At 38.7% G+C, this 22,181-nt stretch overlaps 1 protein-coding gene across 7 annotated transcripts in view; it reads right to left on the reverse strand.

Moving 5' to 3' along the window:
* Positions 1–22,181, reverse strand: part of atrx (ATRX chromatin remodeler) — a 146,013-nt gene that overhangs the window by 49,384 nt on the left and 74,448 nt on the right. For all 7 annotated transcript variants that reach the window (XM_069892819.1, XM_069892818.1, XM_069892822.1 and 4 more), the window contains 5 exons: positions 20,653–20,762; positions 14,806–14,952; positions 13,926–14,103; positions 7,393–7,530; positions 458–633 (listed from right to left, as the gene is read on the reverse strand). In XM_069892819.1, the coding sequence (XP_069748920.1) occupies positions 458–633; positions 7,393–7,530; positions 13,926–14,103; positions 14,806–14,952; positions 20,653–20,762 (749 nt within the window). The remainder of the gene's footprint in view (positions 1–457; positions 634–7,392; positions 7,531–13,925; positions 14,104–14,805; positions 14,953–20,652; positions 20,763–22,181) is intronic.

Below are 22,181 nucleotides of genomic sequence, written 5' to 3' on the forward strand. Positions count from 1 at the left end.
TTCTCATTGAAATATATAAAATTCTTATAGGACTTGACAAGATAGATACAAAGTTGACCCTTCCCCTAGATGATATGTCACAGTCATAAAACAAAGGTTGAATAAATCAGTATAGACAAGATAAGAATTTTCTTGAGCCAAAGGGTAGTGAGCATTTGGATTTATCCATACAAGGTAGCTGTGGAGGCTCAGTCACTGTATGTATTCAAGATAAAGAACAATATTCTTATTCCACCCCACCAGCCCACACCAAGATATTAAAGGATTCAAAAATATTATGGCTGGTGTTAGAAAGTGAGAGTGAAAAAAGTTATCCATCATCTTACTGAATGGGTATCTTGCAGAAAGGGCAGATGAGCCAATGCCCACCTCTATTCTCCTTGTATTCTTAAACAATCTGTACCCAAACTTGAATAAGGGCTGGTAAGAAATAAAAACACTCAACTTCAGCACTTACCTGCACACAACCTGCTAACATTTCATACAAGATGTGGGCACGTTTTTTCATTACTCTTACATCTACTAAAGTTGAGTCTGCACATTGTCCATTCTGAATTGGATTCATAAATCGGTTTCTAAATTCCTTTATTGAGCCAAGAAGATTCTCCTTAATGAAATTCACCATACAATGATCTGCAGGAGAGAGAAAAAAAAACCCAAATATTCAGACTTAAAACTTCCTGGATGACATTTTGCACCGCAAGTTGCTCAATCCCCAAACTCTGCCACTCTAGCTTAAGAAGACAAATCTTTGTGTCATAGGTGGACCTGAAAGAAAGTTGTCCAAGACCTTCAGTGACACAAGGTTTCAATGATGCAATGTCTGTCCACAAAGCTTATCTGAAGTCTTTGACAGTCAGAGCCCTAATCTGATAATCAGTAACAGATCAAAACTTAAAAAATAAACATTTGAAAAGAATGAAACAATTTCCACAAAAACCACTCCAAATAATTTTAAATAAGCTAAAATATTAAGGAAAATACAACAGTTGAAGATATAGAATTAAGAGGAAATATGGAGGGCAACATGAAGGTGTGAGTTGGCACTGTAGATAAGATCAAGCAGAAATCTAAGAAATGTTGTAAATATTAAAGGGAAAATAACAACTAGGGAAAGAATGGGAGTTCTAAACACAAGGTCATTTATGCGTTAAGGCACAGGAAATGAGAGAAGTGCAAGGTGATTAACGAGCAATTCAAAATGAATTTATCTTGGAAATAGAATTGGAGGCTAGGGAACTCATGAAAGTAAATACAGTGGAACCCTGTTATAACGCGATAGTTCAGGTCCAAAAAAAGACTGAATAAATAGAGCAAGGTTGTGCTAAATCAGGGTCACGAAAAAGCATTTTCCAAAAAATAAATAACACATGTACAATACCTGTATTTGCAATCATCTTTTTTATTTCTTACAATCATCATTTTATTTCTTTAAAAAAGCAATTTAGTGGTCATTGCCTAAATGCAGCAGGTTGCTGACAGCATGTAGCCAAATCCAAAAGGTTTCTTAGCTGGAGGATTTTTCTGAGGTCTACATCCTGGGTCTCCAGCCAACATTGGCTAGTGTCAAGGTATTCAATGACTTCAGACACTTTCAGGGGTGGGGGTTGAAAGCACCTCATTGTCATCCTCCTGTGGTTTGGAAACCAGTGCGCAAGGTTACGAACGATCTCAGAGTCCGTCAGATGCTCATATGTCTGGCATTCGTCATCAGCAGGGTACCACTGGTGAAAATCCTCTGCTAATTTGAAACAGTCTCTGCGTCTCACCCACCTCTTCATCTGTGAATCTGTAGAATTCTTGCTCATCATCTTCCTTGATGAAAAGGCTGGACCCAGACCTTTCTCCCAACAATTTTCCACACACGAAGAGCTGACTGCTGCCCAGCTGTTCCCAATGAAGTGGCAAACTTCTTTAACGTTCACGCTTTTCAAATAGTCTTCCAGCGCTGTTGATTCGTGTGCAATTCTAAGAATTAATTCACACCTGCAATTCTGATAATCCCCTGATCTAGGAGCTAGATCTTAGATGTAGTGTTCTTTGGGAGGTAGGAAACTCAGATCTTTCTGTCACAACTTACTAGGTTGGCAGCTGGGCAGAACAGTTGTCAAGCAAAATAAGAGCTTTGAGTTTGTTAGCTTTTGCTTACACAAATAAGCATGGACAGCAGGGACAAAAATTATGTAAAGACAATCCTCAAAGATGACTCTGGTCATCCAAGCATTGCTGCTATGCGTGTACTCGAATGGTAACGACTTCATGTTGACATGGTGGAAGCAGTGGGGCGAGCGAAATTTGCCAATCATGAGTGGTTTTAACTTGTGTTCCAATCTTGTTAACATAAAACGTCACATGATCTCTGCAATGTTTGAACCCTTCACAATGATGGGTGTCATCTTTGTCAGTGTGTGGTCTGGGATCATCTTGTAGCAGAGGCATGTTTCGTCACAGTTGTACACTTGTTCTTCAGTGTAGCCACCTTCTTCTCAGAGTTATTTTTTAGTTCTGCCGGGTATTTGCTAGCAGGGTCACTGTCAGTTGAGCAAATTTCTCCAGATACTAACACATGAGAAATCCCATGACAGTGTTTAAAAAAGTCCAACCATTCACTGAACTGTATGGTTTCTCCATTGATCAGCTGGTTAAACTTCTCAGCTAGAGCTTTGAGAATAGGCCAAGAAATTGGAAGGCCTTCTGAACATGCTTGAACAAACAACTTGTCCAGAGAGTCATCAAGGAAGACATCTTTGGCTGTCTTCATGTGTTTGATCTTTAGTCCCGCCTCTTCCTCAACGTTTCAAACTGACTCATGATTTCCAGCCACGAAGTGTTGACTTTTATTCTTGATCGCATCAAGTGTGAAACTTACTTTTCACTGAAAAAGATTTTCACCTTCTAATGGTGCATTCCATTTTGATCTGAAAACAATTTCAATTCTGGAAAGAGGGATAAAAAAGGGGCCTACCAGCTGATCGTCTTACGTCTGAGTTCGCGTTAAATCAGGCTGCGTTAAATTGAGTTTCCACTGTAGCAATGTCTTGGAGAGTTCAGGATTGCAAAAATCCTGGATGTCTGAAAACTCATTCAGGGAAATAAATCGCATAGCCTGAATTTAGGATATTGTGAGAAGCTAGGAAGAAATTGCATGAAACCTGGCAGAGATATTTGCATATTGTTGAGCACAGGTGAGGTGCTGAAAAACTGAAGGGTGGCTAAGAGAACCCGAACATTATAGCACAGAAACAGGCCTTTTGAGCCTCCTTGTCAGTTTGAGTCCATGATCTCTCTCCTTGTTTTCTTGACTTTCCTAGACCCTGTCCCAGTTTTCTGAGTAAATATTGATCTCAAAAAAAAAATTAAGATCTCTACCATCTCTTCTGGCTCTATACATAGATGACCACACTGATCTTCATTTTTTTTCCCCTTACTATCTTTTTGTTCTTAATATACCCGTAGAAACCCATAGGATTTTCCTTCATATTGTTTTCCAAAGCAACTTCATATCTTTTTTTTAGCCTTCCTGATTTAAGTTTCTTGCTTTTTAAAATACTCCTCAAGTATCTCATTTGCTCTGCTTGTTTTGTCTCTATTTAAAAACAGCTGCAAGGATAACCAAGGGAACTACAGGCTAGTGAGCATAACATCAGTCGTAGCAAGTTATAGGAAGGGATTCCATGATATAGGATCTACTTGCATTTGGAAACACAAGGGCTGTTTAGAAATAGTCAACTTGACTGAGTATTTTTTTTTGAAGACATGAGAAAGAAGATTGATGAAGGTAGGGCAGTATATCATCTGTATGGACATTAACAAGGGCTTTGACAAGGTTCCACATGATAGACTGGTCTGAAAAGTCAGATTTCATGAGATCCAGGGCGAGTTGTCCAACTGAATAACTAGCTTGATGGTAATGAGATAGAGAGCAGCAGTGGAGGGTTCTAACTCAGATTATAAGCCTGTGACAAGTGGTGTACAACAGGGATTTAGAACTGGGTCTACAGATGTTTGTCATCCATCATTAATATAGATGACAATGTAGCTTGCAGAGGACACCAAAATTTGTGACATAGTAGACAATGAAGAATGTTATCTAAGGATCTAGATGAACTAGGCCAAGCAATAGTAGATGAAATTTAACTCTGACAAGGGTGAGGTATTGCACCTTCTTAGGTCAAAACAGGATATGATAGACACAATGAGTGGCAGGTGCCTATGAAATGTTATAGAACTAAGAGACTTGGGGGTACAGGTACATACTTTCATGAAAGTTGTAGCACAGGTAGAGTGGGCACTGAAGATGTTTGATACACATTCATTGTTCACAGAATTGAGTACAGGGCCTTGGGTGTCATGTTACAATTGCATAATACTCTAATGGTGAATATTGTGAGTAGTTTTGATCTTCCAGATATAGGAAAGATATCAAGATGGAAAGAGACAGGAGGATATTGTCAGGGATAAATTATAAGGAGAGACTGGACCCATTGGTACTTTTCTCCTGGAACAGAGGATGGTAAAGAGGGGGTGGGGGTGGGGAGAACTACATCGTGAGAGATAGGATAAGAGCTCATAACTTATTTCCCCCAGAATAAATGAATCTGAAACAGGGGCATAGATTTAAGGTGAGGGAGAACATTTTAAAAGAGACTCAATGGGCACAGAGGATGGTGGGTACATGGAGTGATCTGCAGGTAGAAGCAGGAACGTGTAACATTTCAAAAGGCATTTTGACAGGTTCATTCAAAGGCAAGTTTTAGAGGGGCATGGCCAAACAAAGGAAAAATGGACTAGCTTTGTTGGCATTGTTACAAACTAACAACCCTTTTCAATTTTGTTTAAAGGGATTTTGTTAGCACTAAAACAGGAACAGCAATGGAAAATTCACAAGACTATGGTAAATTCAAAATAACAGTTTTTATTAAACTATCAATAACATATTTCTTACATATCTCTAAACTTACTTTAAATTTAACCCCACTATGCCCAATGTAAGTGAGAGAGAGAGAGTGTGTGTGTGTGTGTGTGTGTGTGTGTGTGTGTGTGTGTGTGTGTGTGTGTGTGTGTGTGTGTGTGTTTGTGCAAAATAAAGTCAATTTTTAAAACTTCAGCATAATTTTAGTCCTGCTTGAAGGTCTTAAATTTTCAGTTCAGAAATAATTTCAAAGTGCTTTTAAACACCACATCTTCAGGCCTCTTTAAACTCAATTTTTTTCGATGAGTTGTCCTTGAGATATTCTTTAAGCAGAAATGACCATCTTCTGAGCCACAAATGTATCTCCTGTGAAAAGGAGACTATAAGTCCTGTCTTCCCAGGATCAAATCTTTTTTGCAAATGAAGACTTTTGAATCCATTTCCCAAAAACTGCTCTCTTTATCTTAAAGAGACAGTCGTAAACAGGCTTCTCTTTTGAAATCTACTTATTCTATGTTCTCCTTTTGTTAGGAGCAACACCTAGGCAGCTTTTCCCCTTCTGTTAGGAAGTAGTGCTGCTGTTCAGCAAGTTTCCTTAAACTGACTTTTGTCTCGCATTTCAATAATATTTTGGCAAATGTCTGTCACATTGTATGTGACATAATTTCTGTCTTTTGACACTAATGTGTTTATAGTATGCAAGTCCACTTATATCTCCGAGAGGTCTGCTCTCCTTAGAACTATAATGGCTGTGGATTTATATAGATGCTTCTGAAATAACACCCATCTCAAAAACCATCATAAATCCTTTCATCTTCTTGACTCCACAACTTCAACCAGCAGGCCATTTTTGTCTCAATCTGGCTTTTGTCTTTTATCTCAAAGAAAAAGGTGTGTTTAAAATGCAAATATGTTGTCTTTGTGCCCCTGTAACCACCCAAAATAACTTACTAAACCATATCTAGATATAGTTTTAACATTAAACTAAGGATTAATATTAACACAGATCCATTACAGCATGGACAAGTAGGCTAAAGGGCTACAATTATTTCAAATTATAACTTGCTTTCTGTTTCTTCTTTATCAAATAACCCCCATTCAAATGTAAAACATTTGGACAGGTACATGGCTAGGAAAGTTATAGACAGATTTGGGGCAAATGCAAGCAAATGGGACCAGGTCAGGGAGGCGACTTGTTTGGCATGGACTTGTCAGGTCGAGGTGACTCTTTTTCTCTGCCTCCAATATAGATTTTTTTTAATTAACGTATCCAAAAAATCAAATTCAAAAGCTATTTGTGATCAATAACTGAACAATTCTGTGAAATGTTACAATGCAATAGCAATTTGTGAAATTCTGCTTCTTGCATCAGAGTATAATTAACTCCAGAATGTGATCAAATCTAGTCTCCACAGATTTTAAAGGAGGCAAGAAGAAATCCAACTTTAATATACATTTTTTGCAGATAAACTTGCAAATTTACTTTATGCTAAAAGTGTGGAAATTTCAAATACAAGGCAAGTTTTAGGCATTTTTGTGCATCCGAGTTGGAAGGTTATTTATATTCAGCGATTTGTGTGGAAAATAGTACTTTATACATTTTATTGATACTATTACTACAAGACAGAGTTATTACATTTTACAACATGTACGCTTGGTGTCCAATCGTGGTCATCTGTGTAAAGTGTTTCAATATGATAGCAAGTGCAGCTACACCCAAAATAGTAACTGCTTGGGATTTATATGATGAGCTGTGGCTAATGAAGAAAACCAGGGATAATATAAAAAGAGTGGTATACAATTTGACTAGGAAAAGCAGCCAACTCCAACACGGAATATGGAGACTGAGAAAAATTTAGAACTCTGAAGACACAAGCACATGACTTACTAACATTAAACAAAGGATCTAATTAGAAGGTGGAAATAGAACATGGGTGCAAGCTCGAAAAGAACACAGAAACCGACTGTAAAAGCTTCCTTAGAGGCAAATTAAAGCAAATGTAGGTGCCCTGCAGTCAGAATCAGGGGAATTCATAATGGGGAACACGGAAATTGAAGATCAATTGAATAAATTCTTTGGTAGGGTTTTCACTAAAGAAACTACACATAATATTCTGGGAATATTAGGTCAAAGGGACTAGCATAGAGGAGGAAGTGACAAAAATACATTTGTTAAATTAATGGCTGTTTTTCTTTTGGGTTCTATACCTCCAACCTTGTCGTAATGTTATTTTAACTGATGCAACAAAGTCATTTTTAATGCAATTACTTAAGTGAATTAGATGGTTATACTAGCAGTTCAATTTTGGAAAAGTGTATTGGAAGCACAAATCCTGGCTTGGACCAGTTAGGCAAATAACTTCATTCTATGTGAGATTTATCATATAAAATTGAAATGATCAATTTCATTTCAAATGGTTCTGCAATTCAGAGCGACATTAATGTGTTCAGGGGACGATGATTAAAAAAGATGGACTTACATTCAACAAGATTATTTTGTAATGGAGTCCCTGTAAGAATAATTCTCCTTTTTGTTCTAATAGAATTCATTGCTTTTGATATTGCTGAAGCTTCGTTTTTAAGTATATGGCCTTCATCACAGACAACAAAATCTGGACCTGTAAGAGAAAGAGTAATTTGAAATAACCTGCGAAACGTATGTTAATCCAGACCTAAGATTTAAAATCACAAATTTAACGTGACAAATTCTTCATAATGAATTTTCATAACTATATCATTTGTTTATTGTAATAGAGCTTGTCATATTAATTATTATTGTATTGCTAGAATGCATTGTATGATGTAAGGACATTGATTAAGAACCAATAGTGATATCGCCTTGCCAGAATCATTTTAACCAATACAAATTCTTAGCAAGCAATCCCTCCAAGGGCATTAGAAAAACTAAAAATATTTTAAGACAAGCCTCAATTTCATTTATTTAAAATACACATCAAATTATTCCCTCAGTTTATATGATTGGAATTAACTGTAAAAGTTTGATTAATAGGTCTTCTGGCAAAAAAATTTTTTGAATAAAAATGTGGTAGAATACAAGCTACAAATACATTCTAGCAATACAATAATAATGAATATGACAAGCTCTATGACAATAAACAAATAATAATGTGAATTTCTGCTACAATAAGCAATGAAAGGCTAAATTGCAAAACTTTTAGCAAGTATTGAGATATCATATTTATTGTACCAACATTTTCACCTGCTGCAGAAAAAAACTCCACAAAAACTAGTTAGTTCAGTGGTTTTCAATCTTTTTTCCCCACTCACGTACTACCATAAGTAATACGTGAATAGAAAAAAGGTTGAGAACCACTCAACTAGTTAAACAGGAAATTCTGCAAATGCTGTGACTTTAGTGCAATATATACAAAAGTGCTGGAGAAACCCAGCATGTAAAGCAGCATCTTTTTTCATTCAGAAAGCTATCCCCTCCATCACTTCTCAGCATTTTTTTCCTCTTCTGCCCTCCCACCCATACACACCAGGACTGCTTGTCTGTTGGCTAATGTCCCTCCCCTTTCTTCCCTCTTCTCCCCATCATTTTGTTCAGGCACCTTCCTGCTTTATGCTCCTACATTGACAAAGGGCTCAGTCCCAAAATGTTGGTTACCCTTTGCTTCCTATAGATGCTGTATGACCTGCCTAGTTTCTCCAGCATTGCACTAAAAGCAACCAAAATCATACTTAATAGATTAAAAAAGACAATAAATACAAATACTCAGTCATCCTAGAACTGTACAAAATGTGACTTTGCAATAGCACAGACAATCCTTTGATGGTGTCAGAGCACTCCCTGAAACGCTTAACAAGGGGAGATTCAAGAGCCTGATAGCTATTGGAAAGTAACTGTTCTTGATCCTGGAGGTGCTGGTCTTCTGCCTGAAGTTAGCAGTAAGAAGAGGTTTTGACCATGATGATGGGGATTGTTCAAGATGTTGGCTGTCTTCTTGAAGCAGTGACTAAAACAGATGCATTCAATGGATGGGAGGTCAAAGCATGTGATGGATGGACTTGCCCAAGTTACTTTGAGCTTTTTGCATTCATCGGCAGTCATGATGCAATCAGTCAGTATACATTCCACGGGTGCATCAACAGTAGACTGAAGAGTATTACACAACATGCCAAATCTTCTCACCGACGCCAATGAAAGTAGAGACTTTAGTGTATTTTCTTCATGGTTTCCCCAATATGCTGGCTCCAGGATTCCCAGGAACTTGAAGGTTCTATCCCTCAGCACCTCAGTCCCATCAATGCAGAAAGGTCTGCGGTCTCCCCTCCTTCCTAAGATCAACAAGCTCATTGGTCTCGGTGACTGAAAGCAAGACTGCTTTTCGGACACCACTGATCCAGGTTCTCTCTCTCTCTCTCTTCTGTATTGCTCATCATTTCCAGTTGTTCAGACAACATTGGACAAATACTTCCTCCTCATAATAAATCTCCTGATGGTGGTGGTGCTTTGGCAATTCTGACAAACCCCACCCTCTTTAAAAAAAAAATTGTGGCATTAGGTTCTAAATCAGCAGAAATTTCATGTTACATGGAAGCGACCAAAAATGTATTTTGTGTAATTTTATTCTTTAGCCACTGAGTGGCAATGTGCTACATCCCATTTGTCAGCAAGCAGCCTAGGGTGTAGTTTAAGTACAAGATTCCAAATTAAAGCTTTTCATAAAATTACTGTGTCTTCCCTGCACCCTCACATATCAAATACTCCCCCACAAATCCCTCATGGTCATATTAGATCCATTACTAAACATTTACAAACGGAAATTACTTGACTCCTAAGGGCTCCTTCCCTGAACCATCTACTACCTTTTACTTCCTATGGATGCTGCATGACCTGCTGAGTTTCACCAGCACTTTTGGGTACTGCATTAAATATTACTCATTTGCATGTCATTTCACAACCTCTATGCATTAACATGTAATTAATATTTGCCAGGTTGCAGCAGTTGACACCCTTCTTCCTGTTTCCACCCTTATGGTCTACTCCAAGTAACAGAAACTAATGTTCCATTTCAATAATGTAACTAGAAAAACAAATTTAGCTGCAACTTGTTTATAACCACAGATTATGAAATCATTTCTAATATTTCATACATTGATATTTGAAGACATATAGTATACATGCTTCAGATTATATCTACTTTTTAATCAAAATAAAAATGATCATTTGGTATGGACAAAGGAGGGAGTCCTGTATTTTGTATTCCCTTGTTAAATTTCAGGCATAACAATCCATGGAATTCCAGCATCAAAAGTATAAATATTTATTGTTCTATTATGAAGGTTATGAAAAAACAATTTGATGGACAAGGATGGACTGGGGAAAGGCAAGTAAAATGAAAATCTATTGTTCAAACAAAATCTGTATCTAAAAGCCAACATGGCCAATGCACAAAGAAAAGCAATGGAGCAATCAAGTTTAAACAGACCGATTACTTTTAAGAGTTCTAAAAAGTTTTTGTGCAAAAAAAAAAAACACCTTTTTGGAAAAAGTCAAAATTTCAAGATAAGAACCAGCTGACTTTTTGGAGATGAAGATCATTACGCAAGTTACTACAATCTGGCAACCATTTGCAATTATAAATTGATGTTAACATCCCTCCCAGCTACAGCCATTGGCAAACAAAGTTGGACTATTTGTTCAATATTTTCAAGTTTATATAATTATATTTTCCAGACCATCAAAGACAATTTTGTCAAACTTATACATTATTTTTTAAGAATTCTAATGAAATCAGAACAATTGCATCACTGATGTATAGCAAAGGAATGTTGCTTAACAACCTTGTAAAAGAGATAAATATTCCAACCCATTAACTTGCAGCACTGAAGAAAATCAATATACTGCATAACGCATGCACAAAAACATCACTTTCTAAACTGGGAAAAAAATTAGAAAATATCACAACATAACTGGAGAATGAAAAATTAGAAATACCGAACAAGTTCTAATTTATTATCTTTTTTTTAACCGACACAACCAATGAAACAGCATCTCTTCAGACCATGGTGCCCACACAAAAACACAGAGTACATAATTATCACAGTCAAAATAAATATTTTGGATGATTGACATGACTACAGGATACTGTAACAAGTAGTGCTAAATAACACTGCATAACACCAACTTTATGATAAGCTTTCAATTCTATGTGGAACTTGTTAACATGTTTTAGCAAACATGGGAAAAGTCAAGAGTTTACGAAACGTGAAGCGCAGATCTATACAACCAAAATGAAGACTCGTGACTGATAATTTTGGATCTATGATCACATTCCTGTAAAAATGTTTGCTCATGCATTGACAAAAGAAATAGCAAGAAATTTCTGGTCATGGCCAGAAATTGCAATTTTTGTGATGATAATTTGAAAAGATGCAAGGAATAACTTTCCTCAACATTGTTAATCAGATCTGGTGAAAAACAAACTGGCTATTTTATAATGGTATATTTAATTTGCCTTTCCAAGTAAACATCAAAAGTACTTCTCAGCTAACGAAGTACTTATTTTTTTAAGACATAAATTGGAATGTAGGAGTAGCATATGATACATAAGATAATAATCAGATAACCCATTGTTGAAAACTGATAAAGGAATAAATATTGACCAATACTGCTCTTCATTAGGCCCTTTCAAGCCAAGTCTCTGCCTGGGGACTGCCTATAAGCCCGGAGGGAAAAATATAAACACCTTTCATGGAGCAGTCCTAAAAGGCTACTCTTGCGTCGCATTCATGTTGAGCAGTGCCTCTTAGCGCCGTCCAGAGCCTATGCAGGCGGGGTAATGGCTGCTATAGCGCCACCCGTCATAAATACTGTCTTCCCTACCCATAATCCCCCCATGCAACTGGAACGAGTGTTTCCCAGAACAGTTCCAGTTGCGTGGGGGATTATGGGTAGGGAAGACAGCCATTGCTTTTCTGCGTTTTGAGCTGCTGTGGCAGCCTGGTGAGGTGCCGGAGCGGCTGTCACAGCTCACAACAGCAGCCCCCTGACAGTCCCCCTCCGCCAGCCGACCCTGCCCTGACAGCTCCCACCGGCCACCCCTGCCTTGACACCCCCAACCCCGACGGCCCCCGCCAGCTTCCCCTGTCCTGATGGCCCCTGACCTGAGGGGGTCATGGAGGGAGAGAGAGTGTCGCTGGCTTCCAGCATCATCAGCCTGCCCCTAGCAGCTGCATTACATTCCTGTGAGACTGGCAGCACTCCGCCGATGATCCTTTTCTGAGAGGGATTGCAGTCGGCACCTTGGAGCCAGCCACTCCGCATTCATAGAATTGAGTCTCCCGATGCAAGGGTCGAGAATCTCCACCTTTATAGTCAGGCTTTTTCACTGCACGAATGGGTCTATAGATACCGTGAGATCTTTACATTCAGAAAGGTGGCACCTTAACTTAAAACCTTGTCTAAAAGGGAACACCAACAATGCAACACTCAAAAGTGTTCTGGACTGAGAGGGCATCAGAGACTCATTGGGGCTTTATGTTGCGAGAAATATGGGAGTTGCTTAGCTTTAGACTCTGGATCAGGACTCGAGATTCAGGAGTGTTATGAGTGCTGTAAGGTAAAAACATCATGAGGTGGGACCGGAGAAGGAGTCACCCAGTACTAAGGAGTAACAGAATGCAGATGTGACCTTGTACACTAAAGATAAGCTTTGCACTAACAAGAATGATGTGCAGCAGACTAACAGAGGATAGCAACAGTTTATTCATTGGACAATGTCATGGTATGATAATTTACTAAGTACGTATCCTGAGGTATAAAAAAAACACCATTTGCTGATAACGGCAGAATGCGCCTTCTCCAACTAACACTGTTAGTTGCAAGTGTTACAATCCGGCAATAAAGAACAAAGAACCTTGATTTCGACTCAGTCTGGTGTTTGACTCACTCATTCATGAACAAAGCAGACCTAACAGTGCTTAACAAACCATTAAACTGCAGTTAAGGTGCATCAAAAACAGTATCTCTTGGATAATATCAGAACTTGAACCCAGGTGTGGGGGAACTGAGTGACCCTGGGGTCAGTTTCCATAGGACACTCAAAGATGCTTCACAGGTTAATAGTGTTCAGAGGGTGCAAGACATTGGTCTTTTTTAACTGCAGGATTGAATTCAAGAACTGTGAGGTAATGTTGCAATAATACATATCTTAGTTACACCCCAATTGGAATACAGTATTGTGTTCAGTTCAGGTTATCTCACTACAGGAAAGATGTGGATGATATGGAGAAGATTTACAAGATGTTGCTTGAATTGGAGAGCAAACCTTATGAAGGTAGGTTGAGTGAACTTTGTCTTTTCTCCTTGGAGCAACAGAGAATGAGGAGTGACCCGATAGAGGTGTACAAGATGAGAGGCATTGATTGTGTGAAACCCAGAGGCTTTATTTCAGGGATGAAATGGCTAACAAGAGAAGGTATATTCATTCCTAAGGTGCTTGAAAGCAAGCACAGGGGGATGCAAGAAGCAAGTTTTTTTAACAGAGCAGTGGTATATGAAATGCACTGCCGGCAACAGTGGAGTAGGCAGGTACAATGATATTTTAAGAGACTATTAGATAGACAAATGGAGCTGAGAAAAATAGAGTTATGTAATAGGAAAATTCTAGGCAGTTGTTAGAATATGTTATTAGGTCACACAACTCCGTGGGCCAAAGGATCTGTACTGTGATTTCTATGTTCTATAACAGGAAAACACACCTTAAATACTGAGCATACATTTGGGCAAGATGTCTTAAGAATAGTTTGCTTTGGAGGCCATGATGTGTTTTAATTAAAATTAAACCATCCTGCGTGAAGAGATTACTGTTAACCAAAAGTATTCTGAAAAGATATCGGGAGTTAAGATAACCCTGATCGAAATGAATGGTGAAACAGGCTCAAGCACTAAATCATCCAATGCACATCCTGTGCAATATGGATCTTCACACAAGTGACATCGTGTAACTGAAAGAATGAAGGGGGAAAAATATCTAGACCATACCGGGGTTTACTAAAGTCTTCTGGAATATTTCTTTCATCTTTCTGCTCTTCACATTTCTGCCTTGTGCAAGATTACGATACATTTCGTAACCTAGAATCATGACGCCTCCATCCTCCATCCATCGTTCAAGAAGGTAGGATCGCTCCTGAGGACGTTTAACCGTCGCTAATTCATTTACCTTTAAGACAGAATAAAACAGAATACATCTGGAAAAATCGTGGCCAAGGATTTATAATGAAAGATGTACAAATCCTATTGTAACAGTTACAATTATGAAAATTATAAAATTGGAAGGGCCCCTGAATAAAATGCAAGGGATATAACACCAAGACATTTTAAATTGTGTAACAACACATCAAAGGTAACTTGCTAATGTAGAAGCCTCTGCAAAAACAGCTGAACCAAATGATAATTAAACTCCCAACACTTTACATGGTACTAAGGTCATCCAAAAGCAATAAATAAGTTATCATTTGCTCGAAATATATACAATTCTGAGAGATAATTGTTTTATGTAAATTTAAAAAAAGACATTATTGCAAGTTACTTATGAATGGACCAGAAAGAAAGATAAGAAAGTGGTTTCAATTAAGGGAGGATCCATAAATGCAAAATAGAAATCTAACAGGAAATTTTCCCAATATTTCAGCTGATTCACATAATATTAAAGGTCCCTTACAAATTCAATATTTTAAAATGTATTTAGATTTATAAAAAAATTTTAATCATACTGATGGGTTTCAAAATGTGATTTGATTTGCAGTTCATCATTAGGAATAGGATAGAATCAAGATAATCCAGGGTTTTGCATTTTAATCCAATGCAATCAACAAAACATGAAAAAATAATTCAAAGCTAAAAATAAATCTAGAGAAAATACCTCCAAGCATTCATCATCATCTAGTCCTTCTTGCCATTTTGAAAATTCATTGATCCAATTAAGAACAGTGTTAAGTGGGCAAACGATTAAAGCAGTACCAAATTCAAGTTTCTCAGACAACAGCATGGTGTGCAAAAAAGTCACAACCTGTAAGCAACACAAAAAACGATTTAGAAAATAAGTTTAATTCATAACAATTTTATCCATTTTCCTCTTACCAAATATGCTAAAGTAGGATACAAAATTCAAAGCACATGTTCTACTTCATTTAATTACACTAAAATCAAGGTACAGATCATAGCACAGTGCCCTAATAGAATCCCTGAAAAGGCTGACGACCCTGTGATATCCGTCTCTGAGGTTACGTCACAACATCATTCAAGAGGGTGAACCCTCACAAGGCAACAGGCCCTGATGGCATACCTGACAGGGTTCTGAAAATCTGTAGCAACCAACTAGCCAGAGTGTTTGCCTCTCATTACTGCAGTCACAGGTTCCTACCAGCTTCAAATAGGCATCAATTATTACAGTACCCAAGAGTAGTGTGAGCTGCCTCAACGACTACCGCCCAACAGCACTAATTTCTACTGTGATGAAATGCTTTGAGGTTGGTCATGGCCAGATTAACATGTACCGAAGCAAAGATATGGACCCGCTGCAGTTCGCCTATTGTCACAACTGCTCCAAAGCGGATGCAATATCGCTGGCCTTCCACTCAGCTCGAGATCACCTCAAAAACAGCAATTCATACATACAGCTGCTCTTCATCGACTACAGCTCAGCCTTCAACATCATTATTCCATCAGTGCTGGTCAAGAAGCTACAAACTCTAGGCCTCTGTAATCCCACTCTGCAACTGGATCCTTGACTTTCTCATTGGAAGACCACAGTTAGTATGAATTGGAAACAATATCTCCTCCTCATGGATCATTAACACGGGTGCACCCCAAGGATGTGTGCTCAGCCCACTGCTCCACCCATTATACACCCATGTCTGTATGGCCAGGGTACAATTCCAACACTATTTAGAGTTTGCTGATGACACCACAGTTGTCAGCAATCACAAATGGCGATGAGGAAGTGGACAGGAGGGAGAGAGATTAGCTAGTTGAATGTGTAATGACAACAACATTGTACTCAATGATAGCAAAACCAAGGTAATTGTGGACTTCAGGAGGAAGTCAGGGGAACATGACCTAGTCCTCATTGAGGGCTCAGTGGTGGAGAGGGTCAAGAACTTCAAATTCCTGGGTGTCACCATCTCTGAGGATCTGTCCTGGAGCTTCCTTGTTGATGGAATCTCAAAGAAGGCTCACCAGGGGCTATACTTTGTGAGGTGCTTGAGAAGATTCGGTACATCACCCAAGACTCTCGTAAACTACAGGAGTACTGTGGAGAGCATTCTGGCTGGTTGCATTGCTGACTGGTATGGAGGCACCAGCTCTCAGGACAAGAATAAACTCCAGAGGGTTGTTAACTCAGCCTGTGACATTACAGGCACCAGACTTCATTCCATCGAAGACATTTACATGAGGCAGTGTCTTAAAAAAGCAGCCTCCATCCTCGAAGACTCCCACCACCCAGGCCATGCCTTCTTCACTCTGCAACCATTGGGGGAAAAGGTACAGGGGCCTAAAGAAGAGCACTCAACAGCACAAGGACAGCTTCTTCTCTAGCTGCCATCAGATTCCTGAATAATTAATGAACCGAAGACCCTGCCTACCTTTTCATGAACCATTATTATTTTTTATATTATGTTGTAAGATGGTTAGAATATGAAGGCTTGTACTGTGATGCTGCCACAAAACACCGAATTTCATGACTCGTTCTTGACAAATTCTGATTCAGCTAAAATCGACAAGGATAAATTAAAATATTAAAGAAGTCAAATACAAATAATTGGAAGCATCGACACGTCTCCAATCTTGGTGGCTTTTCATTCTGCTCCAAACGCTCTCTCCTCCCAGGAAAGTGACAGCAATGTAAAGTTTGGGTACAACTCATTGTATACTTTGGAGTAGTACCAGGATGAAATCAAGCATTCACAAATATAACATGAAAATTACATTTAATGGCAGCAGATTGTGGTCCACTTAAGTGCATGAACATTTGAATGAAATGCAGTGATATTGTTTTTGCGAGCATCTCTTACATAGTGCAGTTAAAGAGAGAGATCAGTTGATACAGAAAGACATATAACTTTAATCTTCTGGGATTCATTCAGTCGTCTGATGACGGTGAGAAAGAAACTGCCCTTGAATCTGGCAGTGAGTTACTCACATTTGTGAATCCCTGACAGAAGTGGGGTGAAGAGAATGGGTTGGGAGTCTTTTCATATGCTGCCGACTTTCCCAAGACAGTGTGGTTTCTTGCAGTCTTGGGCAGGGCACTTCCTTTACCATGTAATGATGCGCCCTGTTGGGATGTTTCCCTTAGTACGCCCGCAGAAGTTGTCAAGGGATGCAGGCAACATGTCAAATTTCTTCAGGCTTCTTAGGAAGTCACAGTGGCCTTTCTTGGCCACTGCATCAATGCAAGTGGACTAGGGTACGTAACTGGAGATGTTTATCCTGAGGAATTTAAAGTTGTATATTATCTCCACCGTGGCACCATTGATATGGACCGGGGAGTGAGCTTTGCCTATCCTCAGGAGGTCCATAGCCAGCCGACATTAAGGCACCAAGTTATAAGTCCCTCTATCTCTCTTCTGTACTCCATTTTGCCAATGTTAGAGATCCTGCCTTAAACAGAGGCGTCATCTGCCAATTTGTAGATGGAATTGGACCAGTGCTTTGCCATAAAGTCAATGATGTATAGTGAGCATAATAGAGGACTGAGTGCACAGCCATGTAGAGGATGATCATGGAAGAGGTGCTGTAACCAATCTTGTGTTGAAAGCAGAGGTGGAGTCGATAAATAGTAGTTGACGTCGGTATCCTTGTTATCCTGGTATCCCAGGACTGAGTATAGGGCCAGGCATTCAGGTTCAGGGTCATATTTTGTTTGGAAAGGGTAGATTGATGGTCCAACCCAAACTCTGACCAACAAGAACATTTTATTTTGCAATTCAAACGTCTATCTATGTGGTTGAAAAGTCAAAGTTACAAACATGTGATAAGATGCACTGCAAATGTTTGAGATAATTGCTTAAGAAATGGGCGCTTACACTAACATCCCAACTTAAAATATAGATCAGGCTACATCAAGACCAGCAGAAAAGGTCATTTTCTATAAACACCTGTTGGTTGAACTGTTCATTTTTAATCTTATCGATTTTACATTCTTGCCTACTACCCAATTTTTCCATGAAAAAGCTATTAGTTTCATTTCATCAACACTGTTCTTTTTCAATTGGGAGACACAATTGGTGGAGCTGTTAGCGCGATGCTTTTACAGAGCCAATCATTGGGACTGGTGTTCTAAGTCCGCGCTGTCTCCAAGGAATTTGTACATTCTCCTCATGTCAGCGTGGGTTTCCCCCAGGGGCTCCAGTTTCCTCCCACTGTTCGAAACGTACCGGGGAGGGGGGGCGGGGGGGGGGGGCATAGATTAATTGGGTGTAAATTTGGCAGCACGGACTTGTGGGCCAAAATGACCTGTTACCATGCTGTATGCCTACCATTAAAAAAAAATTAACTGCATTTTTAATTGGACTTTTATTCGGAAACAAAAGAAACTGCCTTCTGAATTGCAAACTGCTGCTTATTCTAGATATGCTTTAACTGATCTGATAAATGCAGTGGCTATATTTTAGGATGCCAAATCATTAATGGTATACTTCTGCCTCACCTCGACTGTAGCCAGCCAACCTAATACAGTACGTTTCCCCATATCCAAAATTCGGTTCACCAAAAAGTTCCATTATTAAAACTTTTTTTTTGGCGGCGACATTACGTCACAGGTTGAAACTTTTTTTTCCCACCCAACTTGCTCACGTGGGGCTCTGACGCGCTGTTAGAGGCATTTTGAATCCAATGGAGCTCCCATGCATTGTAAAATGGCAAATAGGCCTGCAGATAGCACTGTCGATGTCAGTGAAAAGGAGGAAGGGTTTATCTTTTGTAAGCAGAGATCACACTGTCTTTAGATAAGAATCAAACAGATTTCATGCTTGAAAAGCCTTTCATTGCTTTTTGTTGTTCAACCACTGATACATGTATCCTGCTGGTGCTACTGGTCTGCCCAAAAAATCCAATTAACCAAAGAAGTCCGGCCTTAAGCTTTTCGGATATGGGGTATTCGTACTGCATTGAAATCTGTGTGCAGTTTTAAACTGATTAGTTATTTAAATTTATGACAGGCATGAAATCAATTGCGACAATTTTACAATTCACAAATTGCTGGATCATTTTGTTGCTCTGTTACCGTCACTTGAGGACCACACCAGAAGTCAACCAAAGCAGCTCTCTGACAACTTAACAGCGATTACAAAAATAAATAGCAGCTTCTTTTCGCATCTGGATTGCATGAGCATTGTTCTATACTTGTGCACTTCATACAAGGTATAAGCCAAAAATCAAAATACTGCAAATTCAGTAAATACACAACACAACAAAAAAACCAACAGGAAATGCTCATCAGCCCTAAGTTTCTGTGAAGAGACGAACAGAGTTAATTTTTTAAAAATTTAGGCATACAGCACGGTAACATTTCGGCCCAAGAGTCCGTGCCACCCAATTTACAGCCCCGGTACATTTCAAATGGTGGGAGGAAACCAGAGCCTCTGGGGAAACACAGAAACAGGGAGAATGTACAAACACCTTACAGACAGCGCAGGATTCAAACCCCAGTCCCGATCGCTGGCACTGTAAGAGTGTTGTGCTAACTTCTCCATCAACCGTGCTGTCATCATCAATGCATCAGTTTTCACTCAGAAAAGTCACTAAAGCATTAACTATGCTTCTTTCTGCATGACATGGAACAATCCAGAACAGAACCGGCCCTTTTGTCCAAAATATTATGTCAACCTACATAAACATACTCCACCATCAATCTAATTTCCCATCCTCTCAGTCCATAACCCTCTTTTTTTTTTCTTGCATCCATGTGCTTATCTAAGAGTGTCTTAAATTACCAATTGATTTCATGTCTGTCACGAATTTAAATAACTTATCAGTTTAATACTGCACAGAGAGTTTACTATTAGGTTGGCTGACTGCAGAGACAAGAATCCTTTCACAATATTAAGAACTTTTGACCCATTGAGCTTATCCAACATTTTCTGCTTATAGATTCATACCAGTCAAGAATTATTCTGCTCGCGTCTTCCCTCCCTCACACTTCTTTCAGTTCTATCTCATCTCTTGAAACCACTCACACCTTCTCTCATCAGATTTTAAGACTGACAGCTTTATCTTCTAGTCACCCACCCCACCATGTATGACTCAACTTCCTCCAAATGACACACTTGTTTTTCCTTGACCCTCTCTCACTTTGTCTGACATCTGCCAATCAACTGCATCATTTTTCATCCCCCCTAACCTGGCTAATCTTTTACATTTCCCCAGTCTCAATAAAGCATTTCTGCTCAAAACATTGACAATTTTTCTTCCTCCCACTGATGCTGCTTGACTGAGTTCCTCCTACAGAGTGGTTAGCATTAAGTTAATCCAACAGTGGCTGAATGCATACTTCTTTCAGCACATATTTAGATCATTCCAGAAATACAATGTAATAAGTAACATTGCTGCAAGATGGTGTTTATCTGTCATGGTTTGAAAGCTTTTTGTAAAAGTCAAATTTTAAAAACCAAGAAACATTAGAACCACAGCACAATTGTAAATACATTACAAATTTTGCCATCTCTTTACCAAATAGCCTCTCAATTAGTTGTTTTGTATGGCTTACCTGGAGTGTTTTTCCAAGTCCCATACAATGTGCCAAAATGCACCCTGAGCCTTGCTCTTTCAAGGCCTTGCTCACTGACTCACAGCAACAATCCCACATGAACTGCACACCTGCATAAATTAACATGTTTTAGTTAAAAAAAAATATGCAATTTGACATCTACATTTATACAAAAAGGACTATACATTAAAAAAACATTTTAAATGTATAATTTTTCTTGTTTTTTTGTACACTTGTGTGCAACCAAATCATAGACAGGTTTAAAAAAAAACCCCAGCTTTCATCTTTATTGCAATACAATAGTCCAATAGTTTTAAATTAAATTTCTTTGCAGACTATATATACCAGAGATAGCCAGACTGGCTCACGTTACAAGTGGTTCATTTATAGTGCAAGTGAAATTCACATCAAATAAACTGTTTCTCTAACACGATGTTTGGGGGTTATAATTCTAACTATCTATCCAGTCATGCAACTTCAGGATGAAGGGACAAGGATATTCAGTGCACACTGACTTCTGTTCTTGGCCACTATTCAGAAAGCATTGTTTGATAACAGGACTATGACATCAGATCTTGGCAGTTAGGCTGGATTTAACAACTTTGGTGAATACACATGTGTGTTTGGCATTTCCAGGAAAAGAATATTTCTAGAAAATATAAATCCAATGTTAAAGGCATACTCATTACTAATGAGAATGCATGGTAAAGCAGTGGAAAATGCTGATTTACCAATGCATTAATTTTCTACTATTGCAACAGATGGCACCCCTGTAACAAGAGGAGAAAAGTGTTTGCCTTATTGGACTGTTGAAACATGATCCCAAGTTCACAATATTATTCATTGTGAATACACATTTTGAATAGTCAAAATATTGAAATGTTCTACAAAGTGCAAATTTAATCTATTCAAATTAAGTTTAATTAACCATTGAAAAAAATTCAAACAGCTCAAATTTGAAGACAAACCTAACAATGCCTCCATGTGTTAATTGTGAGGTGATCGTTGGTCAGAAGTGCCTGTAGAACATTACTGCTTTCCTGAATATTAATACATGCGCTCTGTGAAAAAGTGGATGTGGTTGTGCCTGACATTGTGGAAATGCAGCCAATGACAAAGGGATTCTGTACATTTTTTGATGCTTTCTTCATTTAGGCATCATTTGTTGATCCCCTGCTCAACTGGATGCAAACTTCCATTTTCACAATATTCTTGCACACACATTTAACAGAGGCAGCGCTAGAATAAAAAGGGTAAGTGCTGAAGATATCCTGGGAATCAGGTTGAACATCCTTTGCACAAATGAAAACAAAAGAAGCTTGCTAAGTTGCACGGCGGGTGTAAAAGGGGCAATGTCACCGAAAGGGCAAAACCAAGGTGATAACCATGGTGATAAAATCTTATTTTAATTTTTTACAGCACAGTAACGGGCCCTTTCATGAGTCCATGTCGTCCAATTTACAACCAAATGATCAACACCCCTGCTATGTTTAGAATGGTGGGAGGAAACCTGAGCCCCTGGGGAGAAC

The sequence above is a fragment of the Narcine bancroftii genome, chromosome 8 (genome assembly GCF_036971445.1).
Source record: "Narcine bancroftii isolate sNarBan1 chromosome 8, sNarBan1.hap1, whole genome shotgun sequence".
NCBI lineage: Eukaryota > Metazoa > Chordata > Chondrichthyes > Torpediniformes > Narcinidae > Narcine > Narcine bancroftii.